The 21,628-nt window shown below is 39.4% G+C and overlaps 1 protein-coding gene across 1 annotated transcript; it reads left to right on the top strand.

The window, feature by feature from the left end:
* Positions 6,640-7,578, top strand: LOC106501864 (olfactory receptor 9G4-like). Its single transcript, XM_013962340.2, has one exon. The coding sequence runs from the start codon at positions 6,640-6,642 to the stop codon at positions 7,576-7,578; it is 939 nt and encodes a 312-aa protein (XP_013817794.2).

Below are 21,628 nucleotides of genomic sequence, written 5' to 3'. Positions count from 1 at the left end.
TGGAATTCCATCACCTCCACTAACTTTGTTCATACTGATGTTTCCTAAGGCCCATTTAACTTCACATTCTATGATGTCTGGCTCTAGGTGAGGGATCACACCATCATGATTATCTGGGTCATGAAGATCTTTTTTGTGCAGTTCTGTGTATTCTTGCCACCTCTTCTTAGTATCTTCTGATTCTGTTAGGTCCATATCATTTCTGTCCTTTATGTGACCATCTTTGCATGAAATATTCCCTTGGTATCTCTAATTTCCTTGAAGAGATCTCTAGTCTTTCCCATTCTATTGTTTTCCTCTATTTTTTTTGCATTGGTTACTGAGGAAGGCTTTCTTATCTCTCCTTGCTATTCTTTGGAACTCTGCATTCACATGGGAATATATTTTCTTTTCCCCATTGCCTTTTGCTTCTCTTCTTTTCTCAGCTGTTTGTAAGGCCTCCTCAGACAACCAATTTATCTTTTTGCATTTCTTTTTCTTGGGGATGGTCTTGATCACTGCCTCCTGTACAATGTCACAAACCTCTGCCCATAGTTCTTCAGGTACTCTGTCTATCAGATCGAATCCCTTGAATCTATTTGTCATTTCCACTGTATAATCATAAGACATTTGATTCAGGTCACACCTGAATGGTCTAGTGGTTTCCTCTACTTTCTTCAATTTAAGTCTGAATTTGGCAATAAGGACTTCATGGTCTGAGCCACAGTCAGCTCCCAGTTGTTGTTTATTTAAACACAGGAAATTTTGGATGCTGGGAAGAAGATAATAGTCCTTTTAATGTGTTCTCAAAGAGATCCATGAGTCCACGATTTAATCCAAGTCAGGTAAAGAACCAGGAAGAGGTAATTAGAATAAACAAGCTCACATGATTGATTTTTAGGGAAACAAGAATGTGAGAATCTTAAAGTGAAAAGAAGAGTGCCCTTCTGTGGTGCATCGCATCTCTCTTCAATCCAGATGGTGAGAATGGCCCACGTATCCAAAACTACATGTATATTTAAGGATTGTTAATCCGTTCTTCTGGAGAAGGGAATGGCAACCCATTCTAGTATTCTTGCCTGGAGAATTCCATGAACAGAGGAACCTGGTGGGCTACTGTCCATGGGGTCACAAAAGAGTCGGACATGACTGAGGACTAACACTAATCTATTCTTTTTTTTATTAAAAAAATTTAAATCTGTTCTTATACATGATGTTGTAGACAACCTTTCTACTCTTATCTTTAGGATAGATTCTATAAGGGATGTTGATAAATGGTATCTTAGGAACTGAATGCTGGAAAAAGATCAACTAATTTTTCCTGGCATGAAATTGTGCTCCAGGATGGACACTGGCATTCTTAAAAGCACACATGTTTTTATCTCTTGATCCCACAATCCTAATAGGTAAGCAAAAGGATTCACTGTACAGAACAGGAAATTATGTCTTCTAATAACCTTGAAATATAGGCAGAGAGATAACTGAATCACTGTGCTGTACACCTGAAACTAACACACTATCGCAAATCAACTCCAGCTCCATAAAAAAGAAACAAAAAGGAAAAGCACACACACAGACACACACATAGGTGATTAGCATCAGGCTCTGCCCCTGTCAATTCAAGGCACTAAAATGTGCATTTCAAAGCCTGCCAATCCTTTGCCGAGCGCATGTGAGTAGGCAAATATATATATATTACTTTTCTGGGTTTTAGAAAGATTATGGGGGACATCACTATTCTGGCTTAAATGTTTTCCTTGTGGAAACTTAGCCACATTGCTTTTGCTTGAGGTCAGATTTAAAAGATAATTCAAGCATTACTCATTTTTCTCAGAATGAAAATAGCTGTTAGTTCATGATATTTTCTGGTGACATTTTTATGTACATATCACTGATATTTTTCTCATTTCTTAAACATGAAAAAGTGTAGGTTGGAGGTTGTTCAAAGACTTGCTCACGATTACAGACCCATCAAGGGACCCAAGCAGGATTTGAACTCAGGTGCCATTCCAACTGTGCAGCTGTGTAAGGCTGACTGTGCCAGCCCTGTCTGTTCCCAGCTAGGCTTGCTGATGGTCTCTGCTCAGCTGTTATGTTAGTGAGGGCTAGGTGAGGAAGAATGGACTCGCTCATATGACGGGGGTCCAGCTTGCTGTGAGAAAGGAGGTCCAAAAGAGAATGTAACCAGATGTCTCACCTTTCAGCAGTCTAACTGAGGCTTATTTATATTGTGGTGTCAGAATTTCAAAAGTGAGAATAGAAGCAGGTAATGTTTCTTGTATGTGTGTTAGTTGCTCAGTCATGTCTGACTCTCTGTGACCCCATGGACTGTAGCTTGCCAGGCTCCTCTGTCCATGGAACTCTTCAGGCAAGAATGGTGGAGTGGGTAGCCTTCCCTTCTCCAGGGGATCTTCCTGACCCAGGGATCGGACCTGGGTCTCCTGCATAGCAGGTGGATGCTTTACTGTCTGAGCTGCTAGGGAAGCCCAGTGTTTCTTGAGATCCGTGCTTAATAGCTACCTGGTGCTGACAATGTGGCAAACTATTTGTCAGTGCAAACCACAAGATCATTCCAGATCAAAGGGCAGGATACGAGCATCTACTCTTGATTTCATGAAATGTTAAAAAAAAAAAAGTAATTTGAAAACATTAATCACATAGATCATTGGTTTGTGGTTAATTTACCTCTCTATTTTAGAGACTGACTCCGGGTCTCCCACATTGAAGGTGAGTTCTTTACTATCTGAACCACCAGGGAAGCCCATTAGAGAGTTCATTTGGTGGCTACAGTCCATAGCATCGCAAAGAGTCAGACTGAAGTGACTTAGCACACTGCACACATGCACAATGTATAATATGATTGATCTGTGATCTCAGAATGATGACTACTTGATTTGGTCTTTTAATAGAATGTTCTAAAAGTTCCACCAAATTTATTTATTCACTCTTTCCAAGATTTTGGAGCTTCTTGTGTAAAAATACAGAAAAGATGCATCCACTGTTAACTAAAACTTGAAAAGATCTTGTCTTTAAGACTTTCCTAGTCTTTGGAGGTTAAATTGCTCTATAAATACACATTCCTGGTTAGAAGAGGAATTGAAACTGAGAGTCTTTGAGTTTGTTTGTTACTGTAAGTTCCCAGCTTATGCAAGCTGTAGTAATTTTCCTAAGACTTCTGAGTGCCTCTTTCCTACCTTTATGGGAGGATAACCTCAGCAGGTAATAAACAATGAAGGATTTCAGAGATATTTCTGTTGGAGGGAACTTTTCCTCTCTTTCAGTCCATTCTCTCATTTGCAGTCAAAATAAACCTTGAAAATATACATCCGACCATGTTACTTCCTCATGATGGCAGTGTTCCCGTTTGTGTTGGTTTCAAGACCCCAATTCCCAATATGGCTTCCAGTAAGCTTAGTGAATGAATAACTCTTATGACTCATGCCTGATTCCTCTCTCCACCCCTTTCTTAAGTTAACCATTCTTAGTTTCTTAGCTCACCAGACTCTCATGTTAAGGATCTGATATGTTTTTTCTTCTTGTCATGAAAATCCTCTCCTCTCTCACATTACCCTTGACAAGGGGCCAGAACTGGATTCATTTTACAGGGTCATATAAATATCTCTTCTTCTGGGAACACTTTCGGCATAGACCAGAACTTTCTTTTTCTTTTTTTTTTAAATTATATTCCTCTTTAGAAGGCAGTTATAGAAGAGTAGTAATTGGTTTGTGAAGATATTTTAGTTTTGTTCCCCAAATTATATTCTATTAAAAATGAATATTATGTTTATGGTGGTACATGTAGACTATTATTCAATCATAAAAATAATAAAATAAAAGCATTTGCAGCCACATGGATGGATCTAGGCGCCTCCCAGGTGCTGTTAGTGGTAAAGAACCCTCCTGCCAATGCAGGAGATGTAAGAGACTTGGGTTTGATCCCTGGGTAGGGAAGATCCCTTGAAGGAGGAAATGGCAAACCAGTCCAGTATTCTTGCTGAAAATCCCATGGACAGAGGAGTCTGGTGGGCTATAGTTCATAGGGTCACAGAGAACGGGACAGGACTGAGCATGCATGCACACCACGCTACACATAAAATCTATAAATAATAAGAACATGTTGTACAGCACAGGAAACCCTAGTCAGTTCTCTCCAATGGCCTATGGGAAAGGAATCTAAGAAAGAGTGGAGATATATATAATGAATTTTTTTTTTACTGTACATCTGAAACTAACGCAACATTGTAAATGAATTGTACTTTGATATAAACTTTTTAAAATGAGCTTAATAAGTCTCAGATATTTTCTATTCTTTAGTCGAGTGATAATGTAGCAGAGAAAATCTATAGTAACTACTGAGATGGTGTCTATAGCCTTCTTGCTCATTATTTTTTGCATCGTGTTACTTTTTCTTCTTTTAGCATTTATGTTTCTTTTCTTTCACTGCATCGTCTTAGTTCCATTGCGAGGCGTCTCTGCTGCTGGTTGTAGTGTGCAGCCTCGGTTAGGCGCAGCATGCCAGCTCTTAGTTGCAGCACACGGGATCTAGTTTCCTGAGCAGGGATTGAACCTGGGCCTCTTGCATTGGGAGAGTGGAGTCTTAGCCACTGGACCTAAAGGGAAGAACCTATAATGCACCCTTTTATACAGTATCAATGTAAAGAAAACTGAGCACCAAAGAATTGATGCTTTTGAACTGTGGTGTTGGAGAAGACTCTTGAGAGTCCCTTGGACTGCAAGGAGATCCAACCAGTCCATCCTAGAGGAAATCAGTCCTGAGTATTCATTGGAAGGACTGATGCTGAAGCTGAAACCCCAGTACTTTCACCTGATGTTGAAGAACTGACTCATTTGAAAAGACTGTGATGTTGGGAAAGATTGAGTGCAGAAGGAGAAGGGGATGACAGAGGATGAGATGGTTCGATGGCATCACCGACTCTATGGACGTGAGTTTGAGTAAACTCCGAGAGTTGGTGATGGACAGGGAGGCCTGGCATGCTGCAGTCCATGGGGTCACAAAGAGTTGGACACAACTGAGCAACTGAACTGAATATAATAACCAAAAGCTCCACCCAAGATAATTCTATTAACTTTGAGTATATTAGAAGTTGTATTGTACAACTGAATAACAATGGCACTATAACTGTGAAGCTCCCAGGGTGTGTGGGAATCAATCATGTAACCAATACACCTTGGTTGAAGTTCTAATAGATGAAGAGAAGTGGTAAGAGGGCGGATTATAAAAATTTAAGTTAAAACAAGTTTACAGAACCTAGGATATATTGCTAAAGCATCTGTGCTTTGGGTATTAATGAGAAGAAATCCATTATATACTGAAAAGAAATGGAATGGCCTTCAGGACTCCAAAGTTGCTTTTACCATCATGTCATCAGTCAAGCCACATCCTCTCTGAACCCTCAGCTACATTGGAAAGGTTAGGATAACAAGTCATTGAAAGATTAAGCTGCTTACTAAGTAACAAGTGGAACCAATATATCTTGAGGTAGAAAATTCAGATTTGCATTCTAGATATAGAATTGTCTCTGGTTTGCCTCAAAGATGAATATTTTAACATTAAAGTAAATCACAGTTCTCTTAGTTTTAGCTTGCTCTCACTGCCTCTATGGGGGTTTCACAGGTGGAGCTAGTGGTTAAGAATCTGCCTGTCAATGCAGGAGATGTAAGAGATGCAGGTCCAATCTCCGAGAGCTCTGAAAGTTCAAGGTATACACCTGGAAGGAGTCGTGATTTTTCAATGGTGCTTTGACACCAACAAATTGGTTCTTTATAATATTCAACATTACTGAATCCGAATATGCTTCAACTATGTATATAAATCTCACATGAACTAGAGAAAAGTGCAGAATACTTTTCTCAGTTTGAAGGTACAGAAATTCAAGTTGTTAGAGAATTATAGGATTGCCTTAGCTGGAAGAAGAAGATAAAAGTATATTTACTTATAAGGGAGGTCAATGGCTTCACAATTGAGAACATGAGGTCTTGGTACAGAAAATTCTAGGTTCAAATACTATCTCTGCTGTTGATCAGTTCTAGATCCTTGGAAACATTTCTTAAACTACATGAAGATTATAATAGTATCTTAAAAACTGTGGCAAGTATTAAGTGGGTTAAGTATAGGATTTAGGACACTGTCCAAACAAAGTGAAGTGTGTGTGTGTGTGTGTGTGTGTGTGTGTATTTCTATGTGTGCTAATAGTGACAGAGGAAGCACCGTGTATTGGTATTTGTTGCACTATCAGATCGTGCTAGACACATAGATCCTCAATAACACATGCAGAACACTCACGGTTTTGGCCTCTCATCATGTGCCAGGCATTTGGCTGGCCTTCTCCTGCGTATCTGCTTAACTCAGCCAGTCACCTGCCAGTGTCATCATTTTGTCCATCCATTTGATGAGACTCAGACACTAACCCTGCATTAAGCAAACAGCAAGTGCAAGCCTTAACTCTGAAGTCAATTATTCTCCCCAGTTCTAGTGGTCTTCCCAAGTGATAGATTGAAGATGTGATGTTTTAGTGACTTTGTAAGGGATTAATATGCCTCCTAGAAGTTGTTGAGTTAATTGACACCTCTATTTCTTTATTCCAAAAGAAAAACCAGCAATTTTTTCTCATTATCTTATCAAGCTTTCTCCCAGTGGACATGGATGTTGGAAATCGCACCATCCTGACTGAATTCATCTTACTGGGTCTCTCAACAGACCCCCAGTGGCAACTAATACTATTTGGGATACTTCTGACTGTCTATTTGGTTACCTTGTCAGGGAACATGACCCTGGTTATCTTAATCCGTATTGATTCCCACCTGCACACACCTATGTATTTTTTCATTGGCAATCTGTCTTTCTTGGATTTCTGGTACACCTCTGTGTACACTCCCAGAATCCTGGCGACTTGTGTCTCAGAAGATAAGCGCCTTTCCCTGGCTGAATGTGGAGCCCAGCTATTCTTTTCTTGCGTTGTAGCCTACACTGAGTGCTTTTTCCTAGCAGCCATGGCGTACGACCGCCACATGGCAATCTGTGACCCGCTACTTTATTCGAGTTCTATGTCCCCTTCTCTCTGTACCAGACTTGTTGCTGGCTCCTATATAGGAGGCTTCTTGAATGCCATAGCCCATACTGCCAACACTTTTCGCCTGAGTTTCTGTGGCAAAAATATCATCGACCACTTCTTCTGTGATGCACCGCCGCTGGTGAAGATGTCGTGTACAGACACCAAGGTCTATGAGGAGGTCCTCCTGGGTTTCGTGGGTTTCACAGTCCTCTTGAGCATTCTTGTCATCATCATTTCCTATTTCCACATCCTTCTCGCTATTCTGAGGATCCGCACGGCTTCGGGAAGGCGCAAGGCCTTCTCCACCTGCGCCTCACACCTGGTCTCGGTCACGCTCTTCTATGGATCCTTGCTCTTCATGTACTCAAGGCCAAGTTCCGCCTACTCCCTGAAGAGAGACAAAATGGCTGCCCTGTTCTACACTGTAATCAACCCACTGCTCAACCCTCTCATCTATAGCCTGCGAAACAAAGACATCAAAGAGGCCTTCTGGAAAGCAGCAAAGACCATAAGACCTCAGAAATGAAAGTGATCGTTTCTGCAGAATGTTCTCATTGTGTTTTCTAGCTTATTGGCTTATTAGCATGTTTGTAAACATTACCATATTTCAAGTAAATGCAGCATGTTATACTTAAAAGAAGGAACACTGATTAAACCATATGTTTTTATTACTCCTTTTTTGTGATTAAATGATTTTAAATATACGATATTAGTATGTTTGATGTTTTAACATACTGTAGTATGCTTGATTCTGTAGTTGTGGTTTAGATGCTTAGTCATGCTGGACTGTTGCAACTCTGTGAACTGTAGCCTGCCAGGATCCTCTGTCCTTGGGTTTCTCCAGATGAGAATGTGAGAGTGGTTTGCCATTTCTTTCTGCAGGGGATCTTCCTGACCCAGGTATCAGACCCACATCTCCTAAACTGCAAGTGGATTCTTTACCACTGAGCCACTGTGGGAAACTTATTATGCTTCTTAGCGATACTATATTTTCCATAATATTTATCTGCCTGATTAACTTTGGAAAGTCTTAAAGACAAAAAGGAATTTGATGGATTTTTGTATAAAATTTTATTTTGAAACTTAGTGCACAAACTTTATTCTGTGGGTAAAATATTTGGAGTGGCTAAATTTTTGGAAATTGACTCAAGATTTTATACACGTTTATTTTTAGGAAGTAATTCCACGATATTTATTCAAGAGCTCTAAATGAGTACATAGACAATATCATTGTAAATTTGTCTTTGTAAAATTGATGTATTCTACATTAATTTAATATAAGGCCAAGTATTTGGCAAAATATTAAATTGATGTAGACGAAATGTTAGGTCCATGAGTCAAGGCAAAATGGAAGTAATCAAACAGGAGATGACAAGAGTGAACATCGACATTTTAGGAATCAGTGAACTAAGATGGACTGGAACGGGTGAACTTAACTCAGATGACTGTTATCTACTACTGTGGGCAGGAATCCCTTAGGAGAAATGGAGTGGCCATCATACTCAACAAAAAAGCCCCAAATGCAGTACTTGAATTCAATTTCAAAAATGGCAGAATGATCTCTGTTTGTTTCCAAGGCAAACCACTCAATATTACAGTAATCCAAATCTGTGCCCTGATCAGTGATGCTCAAGAAGCTGAAGTTGAACGGTTCTGTGAAGACCTAGAAGATGTTCTAGAACTAACACCCAAAAAAGATGTCCTTTTTGTTATAGGGGTCTGGAATGCAAAAGTAGGAAGTCAAGAAATACCTGGAGTAACAAGCAAATTTGGCCTTGGAGTACAGAATGAAGCAGGGCAAAGGCTAGTAGAGTTTTACCAAGAGAACGCCCTGGTCATAGCAAACACTCTCTTCCAACAACACAAGAGAAGACTCTACACATGGACATCACCATATGATCAATACCAAAATCAGATTGATTATATTCCTTGCAGCCAAAGAGGGAGAAGCTCTATACAGTCAAAAAAACAAGACCAGCAGCTGACTGTGGCTCAGATCATGAACTCCTTATTGCCAAATTCAGACTTAAATGGAAGAAAGTAGGAAAAACAACTAGACCATTCAGGTCTGACCTAAATCAAACCCCTTATGATTATACAGTGACAGTGCAAAATAGATTCAAGGGATTAGATCTGATAGACAGAGTGCCTGAAGAACTATGGATGGAGGTTCATGACATTGTACAGGAGGCAGGGATCAAGACCATCCCCAAGAAAAAGAAATGCCAAAAAGCAAAATGGTTGTCTGACGAGGCCTCACAAATGGCTGGGAAAAGAAGAGAAGCTAAAGGCAAAGGAGAAAAGGAATGATATGCCCATTTGAATGCAGAGTTCCAAAGAATAGCAAGGAGAGACAAGAGTCTTCCTCAGTGATAAATGCAGAGAAATAGAGGAAAATAATAGAATGAGAAAGACTAGAATGCCTGTCTCAGAATCATTTAAATCAGTTTCTGCACCCCCAGGATTGTAGATTCCTGCAAACCCTTAGTATTTAATGGCAATTAAATAAAACTGTTTTTTGAGAAATTGGGAATTAGTAAGCTGGAGAAGGGGACGACAGAGGATGAGATGGTTGGATGGCATCACTGACTCGATGAGTTTTACATAGAGTCTGAGGAAGCTCCAGGACTTGGTGATGGATACAGAAGCCTGGTGTGCTGCAGTCCATGGGGTCACAAAGAGTTGGACATAACTGAGTGACTGAACTGAAGATAGAGAATTTTTTTCTGAGACTAAATGAGAATTTTCATTCTCATTTTTCTTTAGTTATGTAGAAGCCAAATTAAACTTATGTGTATACATATGCATACCATATATATATATATGTCCAGAACATACATATATATGCATATGTTATTAAAATCATGTGCATATTAAAGTCACATGTTCATTAATATTATTTTGTAAACATTTTAATTTATCTATTTTTAGTTGAGGGAGAGTTTCTTTCCAGTATTGTGTTGGTTTCTGCCATACAGCAACCTGAATCAGCCATAGATATATATATGTGTCTCTCTCTCCTGAACCGCCCTTCCACTTCCCAGCCCACCCCACATCTCTAGGTTTGTCACAGAGCCCCACTTTGGGCCCCTGAGCCACACAACACATTCCCACCGGCTATCTGTTTTACATATGGTAATGTGCGTGTTCCTGGGCTACTCCTTCCGTTCGGCCCATGGTCTCCTTCCACGCCTTCTATCCCAAGTCTGTTCTCCATGTCTTTGTCTCCATTGCTGCCTTTGTTACAAGTTGAATACCTTTCCTCTGTTCTTTTAAACCCATGCTCCATCCTTTTAATCTCATCTCTGCTCCAGGATGCTCCGCTGTACTAACTGCATCCGTGGGCTCATTTGTTCTCTGCGTACTTAGTGTGTTTAGCCAGTGGTTGTGGCTAGAAGGGAAGAGAGTGGGGTCAGAGTGTTTTTCCCCAGCCTCCTTTCTTGCAAAATGTCATATCTGGCCCCATCCCTGGACCTAAACCATAGCTCCTGCTGGATGGCCCATTTCAAAGCTTCCCCTTCAGTGCTCATAGCCTCTTTCTTTTCGTATATTGATTCCTCCAGGAACAGAGGAGGTACCAGCTCTCAGAAGTTATTAGTTCTAGATTTATCACACTAGTCTGGAAATTCTGCAAGCCTTAGACATCCCTTTGTATTAATACCTTTATTAAACCCTCACCAAATTAACCAGTTTGTGTGACCTTCCACTACCTGCCAGGTTCATAACTGATATTGGTGTTAGAGCAGTCTCGGGAGACAAACATTCAAATATAATTGAATTGTTCACATATTTGGAGATTAGACATTTAAACTCATCCTGGTGGGAAATGGCACAGTGGTAACATATAGCATCTTGCAGTGGTTTACCGTACCCTTCTCCAGTGGGTCTTCCTGACCCAGGGATTGAACCCATGTCTCTTATGTCTCCTGCCCTGGCAGGTGGGTTCTTTACCACTAGCACCACCTGAGAAGCCCCTGCAGTAGTATCAGACTTACTTGAGTGATCACCAGTGGCATCATGGAGTGAAAGCTAGGTGGAAACAAAGCACCGAGGGGTCGCTTCCTGTAGCAGAGAAGCTTTCAGATGGAGACTATAAGCATCATGGGGGGAGTTGGCTTCTGCTGCAGTTTAAACCTGAGACTAACCAACTGATAAAACAGACAGGTGGCAGCAAGCATAAACTATGGATTTGAAGAAATCTCTCACTTCCTCTGGTCCTTGGGAAACTATATTTGAGGAAAGATGCTATGACCATATTGTAGCAGTGCAGAGTTACCTCCCCAAATAAATTCGTTTGGTATTTAAGGAAAGATAAGAATATGACCAGAAAGGAGTGAGGTTCTGAGGCAGGGGATAGGGGCATTTGGGCAGAAAAGTAAAAATCTGAGAATTTTCATCTCAAGTCCTTAAGTCTCATTTCAAAAACCAATAATTTCCCCCTTTATCTAGAGATAAGAACTTTCACAGCACTGTCTTGTTTATGATTGTACCTGGAGGGTTGAACACATGCAGAAACAAGCCTCCCTTACACCCAACCCCATCATCCTCCTTTTCCTCTATGTTTGGTGTGAAATTTCAAAACCCACATAGCCCAGACAGTGAAATGCCAAATCCGATCTGCTAATAATTGCAGGACATCACTAACTGAGGTTGGCAAGAGTCTGGAGAATATATATAGGAATGGATCCTGAGAGCGTGAGACCAAGGACAACGGAACTCTGAGTTTAGTATGGCTAACTCTGTGTTTAGTATGACACAGGAACACTAAGCAAGGGTGTGGGATTTGAAATAAGAGGGTCAGACCAACCTGGCTTGGTATTGAAGATGGACGACAGAAATATTGTAAGTAACCTATTAGGTGTGATCTACTCCATGGCTGCCTAAAGATCACCCTCCTCCCCTCTCACCTGGCTTCTCCAAGGGCTTCGAGAACATTTACTTTTCCAAGGTATTCATCAGAAGGTCTGATGCTGAAGCTGAAACTCCAATACTTTGGCCACCTGATGGGAAGAATTGACTCATTTGAAAAGACTCCAATGCTGGGAATGCTTGAAGGCAGGAGGAGAAGGGCATGACAGAGGATGAGATGGTTGGATGGCATCACTGACTCAATGGATGTGAGTTTGAGTAAACTCTGGGAGTTGGTGATGACAGGGAGGCCTGGCATGTTGCAGTCCATGGGGTCACAAAGAGTCAGCCATGTCTCAACGACTGAACTGAACTGAAGAAACACATTGTTTAGGGCGTCATTAGCACCCTTGTGAAGTTCGGCAGGAGCTACCATCAGTATGCTATGGGTGATGGCAAGAGAAGCTGCTGTAGGATTGGACTCCAAAACATTAGAAGCCAGGCTGCAGGTTTCTCTAAAGAGTTAGCTACCAACTGCTGAGGGTCAAGGCACACGTACACACATATTTGTTTACTTACAGAGATGTTATATATAAAAACTACCTTAGAGGTGAATGGGCTGAGTCCTTGTCAGAGGAAGGAACTAGCAAATATAGTGGAAAACTGATGTGCTCAAGGTCACATAGGTAAAAGCACAACTTTGTCAAGAACCTGATCTTCCTGATAGATTCTAGGGTACCATGATATCTGTTCATAGAAAAAGGACAAAAAGAAAGACAGAAGGGAGAAATGAAGGAGAAAAAGCTCCAAAGCTATCACATTGAAAGGGAATATTAAGCATTTTAATAATCCATTCACTCATGATCATTCCCCAAAGACCTTCCATTAAAGAAAAAAAAGAAGGTAATTGCATTTTTGTGGGATTTGAGAAATCACAATAAAGTAGCATAGGAATTTAACCCTTTAGTTACTTATTTTTAAAGAGAGTCAGAGTTTTCTGATGCTTCCTGAAGAAGCTGTAAAGGGAAGGAAATGGTGTTGAGCACTCAGGGAAATAATGACACTTGGTCTCCTTTACCTTTACTTTGTCCTCTTTTCTTTCTTTTTAAAGAGCTTGTTTTCTTTGGAAGCGGACTCTAAAGTTCTTAGTGAACTTGTTGCAATATTGCTTCTGTTTCATGTTTTGTTTTTTTGGCTATGAGGTATGTGGGATCTTAGCTCTCTCACCAGGGACTGAACCCACATCCCCTGCACTGGAAGACGAAGTCTTAATCACTGGGCAATCAGGGAAGTCCCTGGAAGGTGCTTCGTGTTGAGTACATACCTCTATAAACAGATGCTGTTGCTTTCACACACATTTGGTAAAAATTCTTCAAGAAAGATAACTTTCCTTACTAAGCTCACTTTGGAATATATTGTTTGGCTGTCCACATATGGATAAATGGTAATTTAAAAGTGCAAAAGTTCTAAGTGTATTATAAAAATGTCAATATTTATATAAAATATATTTATAAACACTGGCAAAAACACATCAAACCTTTTTAAAGTTCTATTACATAAATGTGAAATAAAATTCATATTTTATTATGACACAAGAAAAATTTAGAGATTAAAAAAAGAGTTTTGATGTCCTTTGGTCTCCTCTCTCCTCCGTGCTGTGCATCGTGTATCAGCATCATGCATCGACCCATCAACAGAAACGCATGCTCAATCGTAAAGACCAACCCTTTCCCAGCATCAACAGCTCCTTAAAAGCAAACCTTGCTTCTTGATGCTGTAAGGGGCCACATGCATATTTAGATTTGGATTGTGTAACTGTCAATGGGCTTCCCTGATTGCTCAGTTGGTAAAGAATCCACCTGCAACGCGGGAGACCTGGGCTCAGTCCCTGGGTTGGGAAGATCCCCTGGAGAAGGGAAAGAGTTCCCACTCCAGTATTCTGGCCTGGACAATCCCATGGACGGTATAGTCCATGAGGTCACAAAGAATCGGACATGACTGAGTGACTTTAACTTTTTTCAACCTGTCAATAATCCATTATTTAATGTACACCTCTCTGTCTCAAAAAACTTTTATAACTGTGCCTTGACTTCTTGCTGCAGTTAATGGGGTTGCAAAGAGTCAAACACAACTTAGCAACTGAACAACAAACAACGACAACTTGACTTCTAAAGTGCAGAAGCCTTCTCAGAGTTTTCTGAGATGTTATAATTCTCAATTTGGCTTAAATAAAAGTTTTCCATTTCTTTCTCAGACTTACTAATTTTTCATTGACATAGGTAATATGTTAATTCATGCCTGCTTGCTACCAAAAGGAATTAAGTCATGCTGAAATATAAAGACAAAAAAATGATGAAAACCCCCTTTAATCTTTTACTTTGTAATCTTCAAATACACCTTTCTTCTCATGAGATAACAGTCTTGCCTCTTAACTTTTTAAATAGACTCTTTTGTTTTTTAAGGAATTTTTGTTTCCCAGCACAATTGAGTGGAAAGACTTGAAATAAATTATTAGCCCCAAAATGGAATCTCTTTTGCCTCAGGTGCTTGTCAGTAAAACTGAACTTTTATGTTCAGGTAAATGTTTCCCTTGACTAGAAGCTATTTTTCTTTTTTAAAATTATTATTTTAATTGGAGGCTAATTACTTTACAATATTGTAGTGGTTTATGCCATAATGTGAAATGAATCAGCCATGGGTGGACAAGTGTTCCCCATCCTGAATCCCCTTCCCACCTCCTTCCCTATTTCATCCCTCAGGGTTGTCCCAGGGCACCAGCCCTGAACACCCTGTCTCATGCATCGAACCTGGACTGGTGATCTATTTCACATATGATAATATACACAATTCAGTGCTATTCTCCCAAATCATCCCACCCTCACTTTCTCCCATAGAGTCCAAAAGTCTGTTCTTTACATCTGTGTCTCTTTTGCTATCTTGCATATAAGGTCATTGTTACCATCTTTCTAAATTCCATGCATATATGCTAGTATACTGTATTGGTGTTTTTCTTTCTGAGTTACTTCACTCTGTATAATAAGCTCCAGTTTCATCCACCTCATTAGAACTCATTCAAATGCATTCTGAGTAATATTCCATTGTGTATATGTACCACTGCTTTCTTATCCATTCATCTGCTGATGGACATCTAGATTGCTTCCATGTCCCGGCTATAGTAAACAGTGCTGCAATGAACACTGGTGTACATGTGTCTCTTTCAAATCTGGTTTCCTCAGTGTGTCTGCCCAGCAGTGGGATGGCTGGGTCGTATGACAGTTCTATTTCCAGTTTTTTAAGGAATCTCCACACTGTTCTCTATAGTAGCTGTACTAGCTTGCATTCCCACCAACAGTGCAAGAGAGTTCCTTTTTCTCCATACCTTCTCCAGCATTTATTGTTTGTAGACTTTTGGATAACAGCAATTGTGACCGGCGTGAGACGGTACCTCATTGTGGTTTTGATTTGCATTTCTCTGATAATGAGTGATGCTGAGCATTTTTTCATGAGTTTGTTAGCCATCTGTATGTCTTCTTTGGAGAAATGTCTGTTTAGTTCTTAGGCCCACTTTTTGATTGGGTCGTTTATTTTTCTGGAATTGAGCTGCCGGAGCTGCTTGCATATTTTTGAGATTAATTTTTTGTCAGGTTCCTCATTTGCTATTATTTTCTCCCATTCTGAAGCCTGTCTTTTCACCTTTTTTTTTTTTTAATATAGTTTCCTTCATTGTGTAAAAACTTTTAGGTTTATTTTTTTTAAATTTTATTTATTTTTTTATTTTTTAAATTTTAAAATCTTTAATTCTTACATACGTTTATGCCCCATTTGTTTATTTTTGCTTTTATTTCCATTACTCTGGGAGGTGGGTCATAGAGGATCCTGCTGTGAGTTATGTCAAAGAGTGTTTGCCTATATATCCCTCTAGGATGTTCAAGCTGGTTTTAGAAAAGGAAGAGGAGCCAGAGATCAAATTGCCAACATCCACTGGATCATGGAAAAGGCAAGACAGTTCCAGAAAAACATCTATTTCTGCTTTATTGACTATTCCAAACCCTTTGACTGTGTGGATCACAATAAACTGTGGAAAATTCTGAAAGAGATGGGAATACCAGACCACCTGACCTGCCTCTTGAGAAACGTATATGCAGATCAGGAAGCAACAGTTAGAACTGGACATGGAACAACAGACTGGTTCCAAATAGGAAAAGGAGTACATCAAGGCTGCATATTGTCACCCTGCTTATTGAAGTTCTATGCAGAGTACATCATGAGATAAGCTGGGCTGGAGGAAGCACAAGCTGGATTCAAGATGCCGGGAGATATATTAATAACCTCAGATATGCAGATGATACCACCCTTATGGCAGAAAGTGAAGAGGAGCTAAAAAGCCTCTTGATGAAAGTGAAAGAGGAGAGTGAAAAAGTTGGCTTAAAGCTCAACATTCAGAAAACGAAGATCATGGCATCTGGTCCCATCACTTCATGGGAAATAGATGGGGAAACAGTGGAAACAGTGTCAGACTTTATTTTTCTTGGCTCCAAAATCACTGCAGATGGTGATTGCAGCCATGAAATTAAAAGACGCTTACTCCCTGGAAGGAAAGTCATGACCAACCTAGATAGCATAATCAAAAGCAGAGACATTACTTTGCCAACAAAGGTCCATCTAGTCAAGGCTATGGTTTTTCTAGTAGTCATGTATGGATGTGAGAGTTGGACTGTGAAGAAAGCTGAGTGCTGAAGAATTGATGCTTTTGAACTGTGGTGTTGGAGAAGACTCTTGGGAGTCCCTTGGACTGCAAGGAGATCCAACCAATCCATTCTGAAGGAGATCAGCCCTGGGATTTCTTTGGAAGGAATGATGCTAAAGCTGAAGCTCCAGTACTTTGGCCACCTCATGTGAAGAGTTGACTCATTGGAAAAGACTCTGGTGCTGGGAGGGATTGGGGGCAGGAGGAGAAGGGGATGACAGAGGATGAGATGGCTGGATGGCATCACCAACTCGATGGACATGGGTCTGAGTGAATTCCGGGAGTTGGTGATGGACAGGGAGGTCTGGTGTGCTGCGATTCATGGGGTCGCAAAGAGTTGGACACGACTGAATGACTGAACTCAACTGAACTGAGGAGTTTTACCGTTTCTGTCTTACATTTAGATCTTTAATCCATTTTGAGTTTATTTTTGTGTATGGTGTCAGAAAATGTTCCAGTTTCATTCTTTTACAAGTGGTTGACAAGTTTTCCCAGCACCATTTGTTAAAGAGATTATGTTTCCTCCATTGTATATTCTTGCTTCCTTTGTCAAAGATAAGGTTTCCATAGGTGCCTGATTAATCTCTGCGCTTTCAATTTTGTTCTATTGATCTATTTTTCTGTCTTTGTGCCAGTACCATATTGTCTTGATGACTGTAGCTTTGTATCATAGTTGAAGTCAGGTAGGTTGATTCCTCCAGTTCCATTCCTCTTTCTCAAGATTGCTTTGGCTATTCGAGGTTTTCTGTATTTCCATACAAATAATGAAATTATTTGTTCTAGTTCTGTGAAAAATACTGTTGGTAGCTTGATAGGGATTGCATTGAATCTATAAATTGCTTTGAGTAGTATACTCATTTTCACTATATTGATTCTTCCAATCCATGAACATGGTATATTTCTCCATCTATTTGTTTCATCTTTGATTGCTTTCATCACTGTTTTATAGTTTTCAATATATATGTCTTTTGTTTCTTTAGGTAGATTTCAGTTCAGTTCAGTTCAGTTACTCAGTCGTGTCCGAGTCTTTGAGACCAATGAACCACAGCACACCAGGCCTCCCTGTTATCACCAACTCCTGCAGTCCACCCAAACCCATGTCCATTGAGTCAGTGATGCCATCCAACCATCTCATCCTCTGTTGTCCCCTTCTTCTCCTGCCCTCAATCTTTTCCAGCATCAGGAATTTCCCAGTGAATCAGCCCTTCACATCAGGTGGCTGAAGTATTGGAGGTTCAGCTTCAACATCAGTCCTTTCAATGAACACCCAGGACTTATCTCCTTTAGGATGGACTGGATGGATCTCCTTGCAGTCCAAGGGACTCTCAAGAGTCTTCTCCAGCACGATAGTTCAAAAGCATAAATTCTTCCATGCTCAACTTTCTTTGTAGTCCAACTCTCACATTCATACATGACCACTGGAAAAGCCATAGCCTTGACTACATGGGCCTTGGTTGGCAAAGATATGTCTCTGCTTTTGAGTATGCTAAGTCGGTCATAACTTTCCTTCCAAGGAGTAAGCATCTTTTAATTTCGTGGCTGCAATCACCATCTGCAGTGATTTTTGAGCCCCCCAAAATAAAGTCTATCACTGTTTCCACTGTTTCCCCATCTGTTTGCCATGAAGTGATGGGACTGGATGTGACGATCTTCGTTTTCTGAAGGTTGAGCTTTAAACCATCTTTTTCACTCTCCTCTTTCACTTTCATCAAGAGGCTCTTTAGTTCTTCTTCACTTTCTACCATAGGGGTGGTGTCATCTGCATGACTGAGGTTACTGATATTTCTCCTGGCAATCTTTATTCCAATTTGTGCTTCTTCCATCCCAGCTTATCTCATGATGTACTCTGCATAGAACTTAAATAAGCAGGGTGACAATATACAGCCTTGACGTACTCCTTTTCCTGTTTGGAACTGGTCTGTTGTTCCATGCCCAGTTCTAATTGTTGCTTCCTGAGCTGCATATAGGTTTCTCAAGAGGCAGGTCAGGTGGTCTAATATCCCCATATTTTTAAGAATTTTCCACAGTTTATTGTGATCCACACAGTCAAAGGCTTTGGCATAGTCAGTAAAGTAGAAACAGATGTTTTTCTGGAACTCACTTGCTTTTTTGATGATCCATCAGATGTTGGCAATTTGATCTCTGGTTCCTCTAACTTTTCTAAAACCAGCTTGGACATCTGGAATTTCATGGTTCCAGTATTACTGAAGCCTGGCTTGGAGAATTTTAAGCATTACTTTACTAGCATGTGAGATGAGTGCAATTGTGCGGTAGTTTGAGCATTCTTTGGCATGTCATTTCTTTGGGATTGGAATGAAAACTGACCTTTTTCCAGTCCTGTGGCCACTGCTGAGGTAGATTTATTCCTAAGTATTTTATTCTTTTCATTGCAATGGTGAATGGAATTGTTTCTTTAATTTCTTTTTCTATTCTCTCATTATTAGTGTATAGGAATGCAAGGGGTTTCTGTGTGTTTATTTTATATCCTGCAACTTTACTATATTCATTGATTAGCTCTAGTAATTTTCTGGTGGAGTTTTTAGGGTTTTCTGTGTAGAGGATCATGTCGTGTGCAAACAGTAAGTGTTATATTTCTTCTTTTCCAATCTGGATTCCTTTTATTTCTTTTTCTTCTCTGATTGTTGTGGCTAAAACTTCCAAAAATATGTTGAATAGTAGTGGTCAGAGTGCGTACCCTTATCTTGTTCCTGACTTTAGGGGAAATGCTTTCAAATTTTCACCATTGATGATAATGTTTGTTATGGGTGTATCATATATGGGTTTTATTATGTTGAGGTATGTTCCTTCTATGCCTGCTTTCTGGAGAGTTTTTATCATAAATGCATGTTGAATTTGTCAAAGGCTTTCTCTGCATCTATTTGATTTTTATCTTTCAATTTGTTACTGTGGTGTATCACATTGATTTGCGAATGTTGATGAATCCTTGCATTCCTGGGATAAAACCCATTTGGTCATGATGTATGATCTTTTAAATTGGATTGTGTTTGCTAGAATTTGTTAAGGATTTTTGCATCTATGTTCATCAGTGATATTGACCTGTAGTTTTCTTTTTGGTGTGTCATCTTTGTCTGGTTTTGGTATTAGGGTGATGGTGGGCCTCATAGAATGAGTTTGGGAGTTTATCTTCCTATGCAATTTTCTGGAAGAGTTTGAGTAAGATAGTGTTAGCTCTTCTCTAAATTTTTGGTAGAATTAAGCTGTGAAACCGTTTGGTCCTGGGCTTTTGTTTGTTGGAAAATTTCTGATTACAGTTTCTTTTTTGTGCTTGTGACTGGTCTGTTAAGATCTTCTATTTCTTCCTGTTTCAGTTTTGGAAAGTTATACTTTTCTAAGAATTTGTCCATTACTTCCAAGTTGTCCATTTTATTGGCATATAGTTGCTGACAGTAGTCTCTTATGATCCTTTGTATTTCTGTGCTGTCTGTTGTTATTTCTCCATTTCATTTCTAATTTTGTTTATTTGATTCTTCTCCCTTTTTTATTGATAAGTCTGACTAATGGTTTGTCTGTTTTATTTATCTTCTCAAAGAACCAACTTTTAGTTTTGCTGATTTTTGCTATGGCCTCCTTTGTTTCTTTTTCATTTATTTCTATCCTAATTTTTATGATTTCTTTCCCTTCTACTAACCCTTGGATTCTTCAATTCTTCTTTTTCTAGTTGCTTTAGGTGTAGAGTTAGGTTATTTATTTGATTTTTCTCTTGTTTCCTGAGGTAAGCTTGTATTGCTATGAACGTTCCCTTTAGCAGTGCTTTTACTGAATCCCATAGGTTTTGGGTTGTTGTGTTTTCATTTTCATTCGTTTCTATGCATATTTTGATTTCTTGTTTGATTTATTCTGTGATGTGTTGGTTATTCAGAACTGTGTTGTTTAGCCTCCATATGTTTGTATTTTATATATAAATATATATATATATAAATTTTCCTGTAGTGGACATCTAATCTTACCACATTGTTATCAGAAAAAATGCTTGGATGATTTCTTTTTTTTTTTTTTTTAATTTACCAAGGCTAGATTTATGGCCCAGGATGTGATCTATCCTGGAGAATGTTTCATGTGCACTTGAGAAAAAGGTGGAATTCATTGTTTTGGGGTAAATGTCCTATAGATATCAATTAGGTCTAACTGGTACGTTGTATCATTTAAAGTTATTGTTTCCTTGCTAATTTTCTGTTTGATTGATCTATCCATAGGTGTGAGTATGGTATTAAAATCTCCCAATATGATTATGTTACTGTTAATTTCTCCTTTCATACTTGTTAGCATTTGCCTTACATATTGCAGTGCTCCTATGTTGGGTGCATATATATTTGTAATTGTTATATCTTCTTCTTGGATTGATCCTTTGATCATTATGTAGTATCTTTCTTTGTCTCTTTTCACAGCCTTTATTTCAAAGTCTATTTTATCTGACATGAGTATTGTACTCTTGCTTTCTTTTGATCTCTATTTGCATAAAATATCTTTTTCCAGCCCTTCACTTTCAGTCTGTATGTGTCCCTAGGTTTGAGGTGGGTCTTTTTTAGACAGCATATATAAGGATCTTGTTTTTGTATCCATTCAACCAGTCTTTGACTTTTGGTTGGGGCATTCAACCCATTTACATTTAAGGCAATTATTGATGAGAATGACCCCGTTGCCATTTACTTTGTTGTTTTTGATTCGAGTTTATAAACCTTTTGTGTGTTTCCTGTCTAGAGAAGACTTTTTAGCATTTGTGAAGAGCTGGTTTGGTGGTGCTGTATTCTCTCAGCTTTTGCTTGTCTGTAAAGCTTTTGATTTGTCCTTCATATTTGAATGAGATCCTTGCTGGGTACAGTAATCTGGGTTGTAGGTTTTTCTCTTTCATCACTTTTAGTATATCCTGCCATTCCCTTCTGGCCTGAAGAGTTTCTATTGAAAGATCAGTTGTTACCCTTATGGAAATCCCCTTGTGTGTTATTTGTTGTTTTTCCCTTGC

This window comes from Capra hircus, chromosome 15, assembly GCF_001704415.2.
Source record: "Capra hircus breed San Clemente chromosome 15, ASM170441v1, whole genome shotgun sequence".
In the NCBI taxonomy this organism is placed as follows: Eukaryota; Metazoa; Chordata; class Mammalia; order Artiodactyla; family Bovidae; genus Capra; species Capra hircus.
The sequence above is the reverse complement of the archived record's forward strand: the minus strand, read 5'-3'. Positions and strand labels throughout refer to the sequence as shown.

Excerpts from the sequence above, each read along its gene's own strand:
- LOC106501864 (XM_013962340.2), top strand. The coding sequence starts at position 6,640 with ATGGATGTTGGAAATCGCACCATCCTGACTGAATTCATCTTACTGGGT.